At 41.9% G+C, this 15,376-nt stretch overlaps 3 protein-coding genes across 3 annotated transcripts; 2 read left to right on the top strand and 1 right to left on the bottom strand.

The window, feature by feature from the left end:
- The first annotated feature begins 888 nt into the window (after positions 1-888).
- LOC112176748 lies at positions 889-2,509 on the top strand. The gene is made up of 3 exons (XM_024314807.2): positions 889-1,048; positions 1,188-1,276; positions 2,116-2,509. Exons 1-3 carry the CDS (start codon positions 1,022-1,024, stop codon positions 2,264-2,266), a joined length of 267 nt encoding a protein of 88 aa, XP_024170575.1. The 5' UTR covers positions 889-1,021; the 3' UTR covers positions 2,267-2,509.
- A 157-nt stretch (positions 2,510-2,666) lies between these two features.
- Positions 2,667-5,508, bottom strand: LOC112176747 (anaphase-promoting complex subunit 8). The gene is made up of 4 exons (XM_024314806.2): positions 5,242-5,508; positions 4,852-5,158; positions 3,201-4,451; positions 2,667-3,083 (listed from the first exon to the last, which is right to left on the bottom strand). The coding sequence occupies exons 1-4, from the start codon at positions 5,325-5,327 to the stop codon at positions 2,994-2,996; spliced, it is 1,734 nt and encodes a 577-aa protein (XP_024170574.1). The 5' UTR covers positions 5,328-5,508; the 3' UTR covers positions 2,667-2,993.
- A 7,001-nt stretch (positions 5,509-12,509) lies between these two features.
- On the top strand, positions 12,510-15,038 carry LOC112175518 (pentatricopeptide repeat-containing protein At1g74900, mitochondrial). The gene has a single exon (XM_024313193.2). It carries the CDS (start codon positions 12,634-12,636, stop codon positions 14,095-14,097), a length of 1,464 nt encoding a protein of 487 aa, XP_024168961.1. The 5' UTR covers positions 12,510-12,633; the 3' UTR covers positions 14,098-15,038.
- Positions 15,039-15,376: the final 338 nt, after the last annotated feature.

Genomic DNA, 15,376 nt, shown 5'->3' with positions numbered 1-15,376 from the left:
AATTGTAGTGTAGACTATAGAACCTTCATGCATATGCAGTTTCATCATCTTTCAAAATATTGAATTCCATCATGAGAGTGAGAGAAAGAGAGAGTATTTGAAAATGAAGAGCCTTGTATTTGTAGCAACCGAGTGGTTGAATTCCAATCCTCTGTTACAAAGTACAAACGTTACGTTTTTGAAGAAGTAATGACAAAAGACCAGAATTGGAGAGTGAAGAAAGGAGAAGCATTGCACGGTTGTTGGGCCAAAAGTGGAATTTCACATAATAAAATAATATAAAGATTGAAGTGGGAGTGTAGAATGCAAAAAGAGGAGTGCAAATTTCACTTCCCTTCTAAAATTACATGATTTTTTTTTTTTGAAAGAAAGAGAAAAATGCATGAAATCTCACTATCTGTGAGAATCGAACCCACGACCACACGGTTAAAAGCCCATAGTTTAGAGGTAAGAAGATTTTGGTGAGATAGTCCACAGTTCTAGGTGTAAAATTATGATCCCAAACTACTTTTTTTTTCTTCTTCTTTATGAGAAAGTTAATTATGAGGTTGGTTCACACAGATTTTAAAAAGCATATGACATATTTAGTGTGCTTAACTTTATTTAAAGATACATTGTTAGCCTCGTTTAGATTAGCATGGACATGAACAATGATAACCTCGCTTGCATTGCATGCATTAACTCAACACAACACAACCTTTCTATAATTGAAAAAAAAAAAAAATGAGTGCGTTCTTAACTTTTCGATTAACAACTAACAGTGGCAAGTATTCCGCCTGTCACACCGGCGGTGACTCGGAACGGCGCCCATAGTATTCCATTCCCACGTGACCTCGACAAGCTAAACAAGTGACGTGTCTCATACCGATTCGCTAACTCGTCAGCCAATCAAACGCAACCATTCCAATAAAAAAAACCTGAAAAAATTACGGGGATAAAGCCGGTGGCTCAACTCCGTCTCTTTCCGCATTTCCCAAAACCGCTCTCTGTCTCTCCAATTTTCTCCGTTCATTTTCAATCAATGGCTTCCCGGTGGTTAAGGCCTGAGGTACGCCGTCAGATCTACCCCTCCGAATTTTGATTTGATTTTGCTATTTTTTTTTTCCGGGATCGGACTATTTCCACCGCTTTGATTTTGTCTCTGTCACTCTGCGTGTGCTAATACGGCGTCGTTTTGCTATGTGTAGGTTTACCCCCTGTTTGTGGCCGTCGGAGCTGCCGTCGGGATCTGCGGGTTCAGTATGGTCCGCCATATCTGCATCAACCCTGAAGTCAGGTCTCTCTCTCTCTCTCTCTCTCCCTTGTGTATTTATACGTATAATTGTACATTTATACGTATATGGAAATTTGGTGTTCAAAGTTGATTGCTTTAATTTGGATTGCTGTAATGTGTTTGATGCTAGTTTGGTTTCCTTTTTTTGTGGAGGATTGGATTGTTGACTTTCAGAGCTGATAAAACTGATAGTGTGGGGAAATGCACGATTGACACTAGTAGAAGAAAAACTCCTCCTTTTTTTGTCAAAATTTGTGGGTTTATTTTGATGTTAACCCGGTTAGCTTAAGCGCAAATCCGGTGCTCGGAGATTAGTGATTAGTAAGGCTGAGTAGATATTTGAGGCCAAAATAATGGGGGGTTTTGACTTTTCCTGTTGTTGGAGAATTAGATTTACACCAAGGTGTATGTGTAGCATTTAGAAACATAATCACCAAGGTGTATGTGTAGCATTTAGAAACATAATCAGATTGGAATCAAAATCAGTTTTGTTCACTTGAGCTAATGCATGCGGTAAATATAAATAATGAAAAGTTAAAATTCCAGTTTAGCTGAATAGAATTTACTAGCAACCAAAAGTCATTCAAATAGGTTTCAATCAACTAATGAACATGTGTGGTGTTCTAAGTGTCTATATTTGATGAATATGAAGCCATGTATTTATGACTTTATGAAATCCAATTGACGGAATTGGGAGGTTGTGAGACTAAAAAGAGGACTTTTGAGTATCAAATTATGAACTTGATGGTGTAAAAACAGCAGAATATGATCCTCTCTTTGTAGCTATCATGGATGTTGTAATGACTTATAGTAATACTGCTCTTTCTGTATTACTGGATCAGAGTGAGCAAGGAGAACAGGGCTGCCGGAGTACTGGATAATTTCGCTGAGGGAGAAAAGTATCAGGAGCATATGTTGAGGAAATTTGTCCGCAACAAGTCCCCTGAAATCATGCCAGGCATCAACAGCTTCTTCGCAGACCCAGCTAAATGATCTGAATCATAATTAAAAGGGGGAAACATCAGAGATGGTGACTCTAAAATTGCTTTTGGCAATTGGAACTTTTGTGACTGTTAAATTTAACCCTGCTGCATGGGGTAAACAGTGGAAATAAATTGAGTGGATGATGTTTTGTAACCGAAATTTGGATGAACGGTGGATGTTTCCTTTGGTGTGATTTCATATACTGTTTTCGGCTGCTGATAGATTTTAAATGGAAATATTGCTCTTTTGCTATGGTTCTGACCTGTTGTGATAAAATCAAGGGAAAACTGGGTACTCCTACCCTCTACTTGCCGTGTAAATGAATTGTAGTCATCAGTATGCAATTGTTCTTAAGCAACAGTGAATATTGATCAGGAGTTCATGACTGGTATATGCACAACACAGAATGTAAGCAAAGAATGATCAAAATAATTGTTAAATGATTACAATTCAGTCAGGCTTGTGAAAACAGCACAATGCATGAAAACCACAACAGGGAATAGGGAATGCTTTTCAAACTATAGTTGTATCCTAGAAGACTAGACAAGACTAGAGCGCTAGGAGTTGGATTGAACTTTCTGCAGCAATCAGACCCGTAAACCTTCTGCATAACAGTTACTAAATTATACATGAGAATAGACTAAAATGTTTTGCAGCAATGAGAAGTCCAAGCTATGCTCAATTGTAACTCCCATCACTCATGAAGACGATCCATGTAATATGCTCTGACGAGAAATCAAGGAGGAAAGCGCTCAATATCCATAGAAGGAGCACCAGTTTGTTCCATTCTAATTCCTCTAAGTAAACTTTTCGCTCTTTCCTTTTCCTGCAGTGATGGACAAAGAAATAACAATTACTTACAACTGATTCATAATTTTGAAAGTTATATTGGGGTTAAATATACTTGGGTTAAGCATAAAAGAGAAAGATAATTGTAACTCACCGGGCCGGTATAATCCATAAGACGGGTACAGTAGACCTCTGCTTCTTCAAACTTTTTCTGCTCTCTGAAGTATTTAGCAAGAAAGAAGAGAGTTTCAACCATATTTGGTCCTTCCCTCTCTTCATCTTCCATCCTCTCCAGATCCTTCTTGTAGTAATAAACTGCCTCTTCGGTACGGCCAAGATCAGCATTTAACTTAGCTAGCTGGTTCAGGGCAATCGATTCCCTGTCATTACAATTTGCTGCCCTTTTGTAACACTTCATTGCTTCATCAATCATATTTAGCTGATCAGTTTGATAGCAATGAGCCATGGCAATCCATAACCGAGAATCATTTGGCTGGAAAAATACCGATTTCCGGAAGTAATGAAGAGCATAAAAGGGCATACCCATCATCTCATAAGCTTGACCTAATCCATACCAAGCACGATAATCACTCGGATTTATATCTATAGCATGCCGATAAGCGTCAACAGCAGCTGGTGTGTTTTTCATCTCAATAAATTCATGACCCATGAGGGTCCAAGCAGATAAATAATTTCTATCCAGTTTGAGTGCCCTCCTAAAGTACAGAACTGCTTTCTCATGCAGCCCTTTTAAGCTGTAATAATTCCCAATAATGCAACAAGATTCAGGTCTGTATTTATCGGTCATAAATACTCTATGGGCAAGGTAACTCAGTGCAGATGAACATTCCTTTGCATACAGCACATTGGAATACATATCCATGTCCTCCACTCGATAAGGGTCATTCCTGAGAAGATCTTCAAAAATTCCTTCAACTAGATCAAATTCCCTCAAACTGTACTGGACTTTTGCAATCTGAGCCTGAATGTAATTACTGAAACCAAAAATGCCATGTAGATAATCATACTTTGATAAGGATTCTTTGTGCATCCTTAGTTCTTGGTAAACATTGGCAAGAAAGAACTCCTTCATCCAATGATTATTGAGACTAAGGCTGTTCAAGATGTCAACTGTAGTGCACAAGGACTGCAGCTCTAACCAAGCATTCCAGTTCCAAGGGTAGCTATTAACAGACTCCACAAGAACTGTACGAGCAAGGTTCCCATTGCCTTTCTCTTTGAGCACAAGGCCATACAAGTACAGTCCAAAAGGATCAATCGTACCATTTTTGCGAAAAGTTGATAACTCCCTCTCAATAGAAACCAGTTCACGATTCACAATGTCGCTCTTTCCTAGAGGTCCCTCAAGTTCCATCAATTCTTCCTCTTTCCGCTTCTCTCCAGCCTTCATTAAGCAATTAAAAGAAACAAGTATACGTAAGTATCAAAGTAGGTAGGGAAATAACCAAACTAGTAAAACTAAACCAAGAACCATCTATCAAACTATCATGAAACCAAACTGTAAAAGTCAAGTCCGACTCCCAATTGCCGAATTGAAGCTGCTCTGAAACCAAATCTCCTAATTTCTGGATCTACACCCTACTCATACCTCTATCAACTAACTCAGAACTTAATCACTACTATTAAAACTCATTGCATAACCCATCAAAATCCCGTCTTTAATGTAATAATGAATCGAAACCAACTCATATAAATGGGATTCGTAAATGCACAATACATGTTAACACATAAAACCAACACGAAAAGAAATATCAGAACTTTGATCAGAAGAGAATGTAACTAACCAGGTAAAGAGCATAGCAGCGCAAAAAGACTGATTTTTTACCACCTTGATCACGAAGAGCATGAGCAGCTCTTCTATACTCTCTGCAATCAAAGTAAGACTTGGCCAGAAGGTAAAAATCGCCGTCCACAATCTCGTCCTCCTCCATAATCGGAGTCGACACATACGACACGCCGGCAATCGGCGTCGAGATGACCTCGCTGGAGCGGAATCTCCGGCGAATGCTGGAGCTCCCGCGCTGGAATCTGGTATTGGCCGGCGTGAACTTGGCCGGGTCGTGCTCGATGCCGACCAGTTGCTCTCCCGCCCTGCAAAATCGTTCAGAGCTAGGGTTTAGGGTTTTGGAGAAAATTTGAGGAATTTGGGGATTTAGGGTTTTAAGGGTACCTACCATTTGGACGCGGCGTAGAGACAACGATCGGTTAGCTGGCGAATCGCGGCGCGGAGCTCGATGCGGTAGTTGTCTTTCAAGTTCATCGATTGGGGTTTCTCAGTCCGGCGGTTGGATTTGACATGCGGCGGTGGCGGCGGTTTTCTAACACCGTGAGTGACGGAGCTGCTGCTACTGAGCGACCCCCCGCGCCCAGATAGAGATTTTCAAAAAACAGAAGTCGAAAATGGTGAGGTGGACCGGTCCTTTGGTAGGTTTTTAAGTTTGTGAAATTGAGATTTATGGGCCTCTTTGCTTCAAACATTTTGCACATTTGCCCTCCGTTGTATTACTATTTATATATATATATATATTTTTTTCTGTGAAATCAATCGTGCTCCTGAATTTTTAATTTGATCACATGGAAAATTATACAATGTGTTAATGTATGACATGCATATAATTACCTTAAAAGTGGTAAAATGAGTTCTCAAAATCGTAATATTAGTCCTCAAAGTGGTAACATGAGTCCTTAAATTGGTAAATTTTCTTAGTTACCACATGAGTCCTCAAAGTGTTAACATGAGTCCTTAAAGTGGTAAATTTTCTTAGTTTATCGTATGAGTCCTCAAAATAGTAATATTAGTCATCAAAGTGGTAACACCAGTCCTTAAAATGGTAAAAATAGTTGATATATGAGAAATATTAACATATCTGTTCAAGGAAAACCTAATTTGTGTTTAGCCCAAACTCTAGGTTACTTGACCTAGTGGTAATAGGATTTAATTAGAAGGATCTAGAATCCTAATCAATGTAGAATTACTTTCCTTGTATGATTGAGATTCTATGCATTGTAATCCTCTATATAAAGAGGCCCCTATTATCAATGAGAACACACAGAAAATTTCTCCCAAATTCAGTTTCTCTACAACACGTTATCAGCACGAAGCCCTAACCATCTGAGATCCTAAATTCGTGGCCTTTCAAATCCCAGAAACCACCGCCCCCCACCTTGAAGATCTCACCTCCAGGAGTCCAGAACCGGCGGCCCCGCCCCCAGAACCGGCCGGAAAATATCCGAACCGGCCACCGGAATTTTCATGATCTGAACCGGCAGAAAAAAAAAAAAAAAAAGGAGGAAGCCACAGCCCAAGTCCACTTGTTGCAGCCCAAGCCCACTTGCTGCAGCCCAAAAGTTGAGCCCACGTGCAGCAGGCCCCATCCAAGCCACCAAGCCACCAAGCCACCAAGCCGCCAAGCCGCCAAGCCGCCAAGCCGTCGAGCCGCCAAGCCGCCAACCCATCTGCCACGTCACCAACCCGCCACGTCAGCAGATCCGGTCAACAAGGTCAACCACCGGTCAACGCCGGTCAACACTTTTCCGGCGACTTTTCCGGCCAATTTCCGGCATCTTCCCGGCGACTTTTCCGGCCAATTTCCGGCATCTTTTTCCGGTCAGCTACAGTAACTGACGCAGGATACCATAGGTGGGTCCGAGATGTGCGCCAACATCTTAAGGCTGATGGAATTCTGGAAACCATCCAAGAGCCTGGTCAGAACGTGCTCTCAATCGAGCAAGCTACTGCTTTTGAAGCAAAACAAGCTAAGGCCATAATTCTCATGACAAGGCACATGAATGACGCGCTCCAAAATGAATACCTCAATGAGGAAGACCCAAGAAAGCTATGGGTAGAACTAGAGCAGCGATTTGGCAACGTTCGTGACTCCCTGCTTCCTGATTTAGAAGTGCGATGGCATAGCCTCCGCTTTTGTGATTTCAAGTCTGTGCTTGATTATAACTCGGAAGCTCTTCGTATCAAGTCTCTGATGGAGTATTGTGGCCAAGCCATAACTGATACGATGTTGATCGAGAAGACTCTCTCTACCTTCCCCGTCTCTGCACTGATGATTTCAAAGAATTATCGGATTGATGTAAATGCAGGACGTATCACAAGGTTTCATGAGCTCATTGGCGCCATGAACGTAGCTGAAAAGCACGATAATATCCTTGTGAAGAACTATAATGCTAGACCCGTGGGAACTAAGCCTATTCCGGAGTCTAACTATAGTCGCGCCCCCAATGGAGGACGCAAGGAGCGAAACCCTAAGGATAGGGACAATTCTGGACGTTCTGGTCCATATATTCGCCCTAAAGAGGAAGGAAATCGCCAAGAGAGGCGTGCACGGAACCGTAGAGGTCAACGTGTGAAGAGAGAGAGAGGCGGAGCCTCCGACCATGGTGGTAATGCCACCAAGAGGATAGGTCGTTCAAATCGCGCCCCAATGGCGCCTCGATCAAGGGAGCCTGACCATGATGATGTTTGTTTTCGATGTGGATCAACTGAACATTGGGCTAAAACATGTACCGCACCCCAGAATGTTGCAAACGCATACAAGACGTATCGTGAAGCAAGGGAAGCAAATTACATGGCACAAGAAGATCAAGATGGTGATCTAGATCTAAGGGTGGAAGACTACAAGGATCAAGACCCAGAAATTGGCGATTTTGATTAAGTCTTTTTATTTTCAAGAGATGTAGGCGATTGCCATATTCTTTTTTATTGGATTAGATTTTCTTTAATCATAAGAAACAATGATGTATTTCGTTGGCTTATGAATAAAATTTCGAGTTCTTTTCATTATGACTCAATTTTGATTCTGAGCATATGACTTTGTGACTACGATGGCTAGACCATCCGTATTAATTTAAGGACATGGAATAGCCCAAGTTCCACTTGCCAAATGGCACCTTAATTACAGTTGTCACAGAAACTCTCTACGCTCTTAGGGCAAATAGTACCCTATGAATAGCCAACGAATTCCATGCGAAAATGCATGTAGAGAACGGAAATGAGTTCCTTTGCATTACCTCTAATCATTGCGAACAAAGACGCATCTTAGAGACGTTTATGTGTCTCTCTAGTGGATTTTATGTCACTATTCGAGCTATTAAATCCAATAAAGTTTTGAGAGAAGATCTCTTGGATTTAGACACATATTGGCTTTGTCACGACAGGATAGATCATCCTAGTCATGATATGATGATCCGTCTACAAAAGACTTCACATGGACATCATTTCTTTTGAGCAAAATGAAGCAAGATGCCGCCATAAAAGGCGCCAACCATGGGCATAACGCCATGGTTGTTCCTCCTTGGGGCCATGACGCCATACATGCTAATTTCCATGGCCCCCACGCCATGATGGGAGATGTAGTCACATATTTTGCTTCTAATAGCGCTACAGACGCTTAGGCCTAACCAAAATCCTCATTGGTTGCTTCGAAGGCCTCTCGCTCGTTTTACAAAGCCCATTCCTTAGGGAAATTAGGACTGAGACCGTCCTATGCAAAGGATATGACAATACTCATTCTATTCTTACAAAGAATCCGTAGGGATTTTGTGGATTGATTCAACCAACTTGCGGACGCTTAAATATTTTATGATGTTGGTTGACACGCACACACGCTGGTCACGTGTTGTGCCATTGTCCACCTATAAATGCTACTTACGCTACACTCCTAGCACATATCATGTGACAACGGGCTCACTCCCCGAATCATCCTATTCAGTCAATTGGATTTGACTATGCTAGAGAGTTTACATCGAAGACTTTCGATGGATATTGCAATGGGTTTGATGTTGGACATCACATTCCCCTATACACACCCAATTGGTCTCGTGGAAACGACTACGATGGTAGTCCGAACATTGGTAATGCGCACCAATCTTCTTACATCCGCTTGGGGTGATGCAATATCGCATGCAGCTATGCTAATTCGTCTACGACCTATCGCCACTCAATGTACCTCTGCGTTACAGCTAGTGACTGGGTACACGTATTTTGTACTTACGCACATTTGAGTGAGCCATTTATGTGCCACTTGCGCCGCCACAGCGCTCTATGATGGGTCCTTACAGACGAATGGGCAACTACGTTGGATTTGCGTTTCCAACAATCGTCCGCCACTTAAATGCCCTTGCTAGGCGATCTCCTTACCGCTAGATTTGCGGATGTCACTTTGATGAGACAGTCTTCCCGTCGTTAGGGGGAGATAAGAACACGAATGTTCAACAGGAACGACAGGAATTGTCGTAGTCTGTCCCCACTATGTCTCATCTTGATCCCTATTAAAGTGACGAGATCACACAAATATGCTGCAAACATGCCTGCAAGGAAGGACGTCCCTACTAGAGGACGTAAGCGCCACCCTACACGGAGGTAGGCATGGCGCCAATGCCAAAGAGAGTGGTACTCTGGCGTTACAGGCCATGGCCCCAGCTAGGATGCGTGGGAGGCCCGTGGGTTCGAATGATACTTTGGCACATTCCAATCCTTTAATCATCATGACTCAAAATCCGTCTCATGAGTATCTTCCGGGTTATGGTTATCGTTGGGGGACGCCTCAACGTCAAACCCTATTCCTGAGAATATAGAGCTCTATGAAACTTACACTAGTGTACATGAGACGTGGGATAGAAACTCCATCAGAATTGATGATGTAGTTGCGTATTTTGTTGCGCATGAGTTTTTGAGTTAGATGATATCGAACCACGCTCCGTTGAATGGAATGAATGCCAACGTAGAGAGTTTTTGGCCTAAATGGAAAGATGCGATCCAGGTTAAGATGGATTCTCTAACGAAGAGGAAGGTTTTCGAGCTAGAGATGCCAACACCTCCTAACATAAAACCTGTTGACTAATGGGTCTTCGTTAGAAAGCGTGATGAGAAAAAGAGATGGTAATCTCGCCTTATGGCGCAAGGCTTCTCACAAAACGCCCTGGAATCGACTACGATGAGACATATTCTCTCGTAATGGATGTCATTGCACTCCACTACCCTGTCAGTTTGGTAGTTTCCAAATAACTGAACATGCAGCTTACAAATATGGTCACTACATATCTCTATAGGGATCTAGATACGGAATATACATGAAGGTTCATGGTGAACTTCATTTACCCAAGTCAAGTGGCTCTAGACCATGGAGCGCGTTTACAAAGAGGTTGAAACGCTCACTAAAGTGACTACTTGATTGGGAAGGGATATGCCCACGCGTTTCTATGACAAGTTTCATATTCTATCGCGGTTCATGTTGGACATGATCTTCATTAGAAGCCCTTAAAGAGTTAAGGGAAACCGCTGAACACTTGAAATCTGAGTTTGAGATGAAGGATTTTGGGAGAACACGATTATGTCTCGGTTTGGAACTTGAGCATCGTGTCGATAGATGCTTAGGCATTTTGACAAGGTCAAGCCTTCAAGCATCCCCATGATCGTCCGTAGTCTTGATCCTGAAAAGGATCCTCTTCGTTAGAGGATGATGACGAAGATGTGCTAGAGGCAAAAGTGTCTTACTTAGTACAATAGGCGCATTATTGTATTTATCTCAATGCACAAGACCGGACATCTCATATGATGTGAACTTGTTAGCTAGATATAGCTCTGCGCCAACGCGACGCCATTGGATTGGTGTAAAAGATATCTTTCGATATTTGAGATGTACGATTGATATGGGCTTGTTCTATCCCTACGAAGAGATGATGGATTCGGACCCATCACACACCAGAAACGCCGCCAACGCTGGCCTGCGTTCTCTATCCCCATCCCAAAACGACATGTGTTTTGGAAGGTTTTGCTGATGTTGGGTATCTGTTTGACCCACACAATGGTCATTCCTAATCCGGTTAAGTGTTCACCATGGGAAAAGACCGTGACATCTTGGAGGTCTACAGAATTGACCATAGTCGCTATATCTTCGAACAATGCAGAGATCATTGCTCTTCACGAAGTGGTTCGTGAATGTATATGGATTGGATCCATAATTACGCATGTTCGAACAATTGTGGTTTGAAGTCTACCACAGATGAGCCTATGAGTATTTAGGATAATACTACTTGTTTTGAACGAATGAGGCAAGGCTACATCAAAAGCGATAACACCAAGCATAATCAGCAACAACAGACTCTCCTCGAGATCAAAGTGAACTAGGTTCGATCTGAGGACAGTGAGGCAGACTTGTTTACTAAGTCATTGCCCAAATCCACGTTCGAGAAACATGTGGCAAGAATTGGCTTGCGGAAATTATCTGAACTCCCATGATCGTAGTCATCAGGGGGAGGCGCAGACATCAGGGGGAGATGTCTACATGTTCACCTCGAAACGTGAAGGGTGTGTTGTGCTCTTTTTCCCCTTCGACCGAGGTTATTTTTGTCCCACTAGGTTTTTGTTACTCGGCAAGGTTTTTAATGAGGCAACGAGAGAAGCACCGCGTTTGGGCAACACAAGGGGGAGTGTTCAAGGAAAACCTAATTTGTGTTTAGCCCAAACTCTAGGTTACTTGACCTAGTGGTAATAGGATTTAATTAGAAGGATCTAGAATCCTAATCAATGTAGAATTACTTTCCTTGTATGATTGAGATTCTATGCATTGTAATCCTCTATATAAAGAGGCCCCTATTATCAATGAGAACACACAGAAAATTTCTCCCAAATTCAGTTTCTCTACAACAATATCATAGTTTTACCCTGCCTTTGTACTCTTTAATATGATTAACTATAGACATTAGTAAACTAATTCGTTAATTTCTTCATAGATTGATGACGATGCAAGTCAATTTAAGATCAATTGTTAGAGCGAGTCCACTCGTTGAGGTTGGCAGGTTAATACTATTCATTACTTTTTGTCTTTCATTTCCACCATCTAAGTCAAGATGTCAGATATTGTTTACAAAAAATGAAAAAATCACCGAATTTCAGTTGGCAGGTCAAGAAATTGACCCAGAGTGACCTTTTGTGAACAGTATATGACATTTTGACTTAGATGGTGAAAATAAAAGGAAAAAAATAGTGAATAGTATTGACCCGCTAACCTCAACGATGGACTTGCTCTTAGCCTTAGTTAAGTAATTATGTTTTTCTTGCATGTTTGAAAGCAAAAAACTAGTTTAAGTGGGCAACAAAATATGAAGAAATTGATGGATTAGTGAGTGAAGGGTTAGTTACAATCAATCAAATTGAAGAGAACAATGAGACTCATGCGATTAAATTAGAAGTTTAGGGGCACATACAATTTTATATATAAAGTGCACGCAAATGAAATGATTTCAGTTCTATAATATAAATGAGAGATGGCCGGAAATGTGTGACATTTGTACATCATTCCCTTGAGACGTCATGCACTAAAACAATGATCGAACCGAACTAATTGATCAATTTCAATAACATAACATTAACTCGACTAGATGTATTAGTGAACAACGCTCAAATGCTACGAAAATTGTAGTTTATTCATCTCTCCAAAGTCGCATTAGAAAGTTCTCCGTGACTATTCTCATTTTGACGAGGGTTTTGGACTCAACAGAAAATATAAGGAGGGAAAAAATGTAACCACCACCAACGGTTTCGACCCCAGAAAATGTTCACCCTGCTTCGCAAAACCCCATCACTGAAAAACCCAGAACCCAGTTTCTCAATTCCACTACATCACAACCTAACCACTTCACCACGACCGCCTCAAGACGCCGCCTTTGCCACCCTTATCCTCAAATCCGACCCGCAATCTCTCCCCCGGATCCTCCACGACCCGAACATCCACTGGACCCCCGACTCCGTCAACAAAACCCTCAAACGCCTCTGGAACCATGGCCCCAAAGCCCTCGTCTTCTTCAAAACCCTCGACCGCCACCCCACCTACACCCACTCCTCCTCCTCCTACGACCACGCCGTCGACATCGCCGGCCGTTTACGCGACTACAAGTCCCTCTGGGCCTTCGTCGCCCGAATGCGCGCCCGCCGGGTCGGCCCGGGTCCGAGAACCTTCGCCATCATCGCCGAGAGGTACGTCGCCGCCGGCAAACCCGATAGAGCTGTCAAAGTTTTTCTCTCTATGCATGAACATGGGTGCCCTCAGGATTTGAATTCTTTCAATACTGTTCTTGATGTGCTCTGTAAAGCTAAGCGAGTTGAAAAGGCTTACAATTTGTTTAAGGTGTTTAGGGGAAGATTTAGAGCTGATTGTGTTAGTTACAATGTGATTGTTAATGGGTGGTGTTTGATTAAGAGGACTCCTAAGGCTTTAGAGGTTTTGAGGGAGATGGTGGAGAGGGGAATCGAGCCGAGTTTGGTTACTTATAATGTGATGCTTAAAGGGTATCTTAGAGCTGGGCAGGTTAAGGAGGCGTGGGAGTTTTTTTTGGAAATGAAGAAGAGGAAGTGTGAGATTGATGTTGTTACTTATACCACTCTGGTTCATGGGTTTGGTGTTGTTGGGGAGGTTAAGAAGGCAAGGAAGATTTTCGATGGGATGGTTGAGGAGGGGGTGCTGCCTTCGGTTGCGACTTACAATGCGTTGATTCAGGTTTTGTGTAAGAAGGATAGCGTGGAGAATGCGGTGGTGGTTTTTGAGGAGATGGTGAGTAAGGGTTATGTGCCTAATGTGACGACGTATAATGTGTTGATTAGAGGGCTTTGTCATGCTGGTGATATGGAGAGGGGGATGGAGTTGATGGGGAGGATGAAGGGTGATGAGTGTGAGCCAAATGTTCAGACGTATAATGTTGTGATTCGGTACTTTTGTGATGATGGGGAGATTGATAAGGCGTTGGATGTGTTTGAGAAGATGGGTAGGGGAGAGTGCTTGCCTAATTTGGATACATACAATGTGTTGATTAGTGCCATGTTTGTGAGGAAGAAACCTGAAGATTTGTTAGTGGCAGGGAAGTTGCTGATTGAGATGGTTGATAGAGGATTTTTGCCCCGCAAGTACACTTTTAATCGGGTTCTGGATGGGCTTTTGTTAACTGGTAATCAGGGTTTTGCAAAAGAGATTCTGAGATTGCAGAGCAAATGTGGCCGTCTTCCTCGTCAGGTGAAATTATAAACTATGTCAGAATTCATAAAGACTTGAACTACGAAGATTTGATATTGTCATTGGATAAACCCCATTACTGCTCCAAGGGGATTTCCCTTTCCTATTGAAGCTTCACGCTCGATCTTATCTGCAACATTCTCTTCTCTGCTGTCTCTTTAGAGTTTTTAGAATGAGCTGGCTATATTTGTAAACTAGTATTGAACAAGACAGTTATGTGCCACCCAACTATGATGATCACCTTTCAGCGTTTTGGGATGTACCATGTGTGGAGTCACTTAATATGGGGAACAGGTCATGATTGTCATTGGCCTAGTAAAACAAAAAAGAAAAAGAAGAAGACATGATTGTCTGCAGTGTTCGTGATTTCAATGTTCAACATGAGCTTGTTCCATCCTGTTAACTGTCAGAACAAGGTATTGATTGTGATGAGGCTCAGGATGTTTGAACCTTTTTCACAGAGTGGTGTTATCATATGTGATGCTTCTGGAGTTTCTTTTGTGCTGGACTCGTCCACCATTGCATCCTGAATTCAGCAATTGAGGCTGTAGCTTGTGTTGTTGTAGCTGGTCTCAAACTGGAATGTGTCAACAACTTACAGGGCAGTGTTGAGGGAGGTAAATTTGGGGGAGTTATCTACTCATCGTTCAGATGCACTTTTACCAGGTCGGTTGGAGTTGTATTGGTCGTGATTTGTGAAGCTGAAAGTGTCACTCATTGAACTAACAAGCTAGCGAGACTGTGATTATCTTACTTCAGTTTAAAAGATCATACTGTCAGTACCACATTTCTGAAGTAAAGCAGATCATTCAAACGTCAGTGCATATCAACTGTTTACAAATTTCAAGTGGTATACACTAGTTAGATTGAAGCTTGGAAATAATGTAAGAAGATCAGTTTCATCATTTCTTCCTTAGTTTCTCTACTGCTAATATATTCTGGCGTTTTTATAGTAGCTGGTTCCTTGACCTTTGTGAATAGACATAGCAGAACTTTGTAAATCAAGTATATGTTTACAATGAAGTTAACTCGACCATATTTGATATAAAGATTGTGTTCGCTACCCAGAATCTTGATGAAACAAGGTCATCCACAGATAGTTCATTGAAAGGGGCATGAAACTTCTGGGCTAATGTGCCTCAGATGATGCGAGGAATTTACATCAGTAATTTGGTTTTTGGTGGAAACAATGCTAACAGAAAACTTAGAGATGGGATTATGAAATGTTGATCTTGAACGAATACGCCACATGAATGACATGATTACATTATTTTCTTTACAACATTCATCT

Source organism: Rosa chinensis, chromosome 7 (genome assembly GCF_002994745.2).
Source record: "Rosa chinensis cultivar Old Blush chromosome 7, RchiOBHm-V2, whole genome shotgun sequence".
NCBI classification, from domain to species: domain Eukaryota; kingdom Viridiplantae; phylum Streptophyta; class Magnoliopsida; order Rosales; family Rosaceae; genus Rosa; species Rosa chinensis.
Note: the sequence above shows the minus strand (reverse complement) of the source record. Positions and strands in the feature narration are given on the sequence as shown.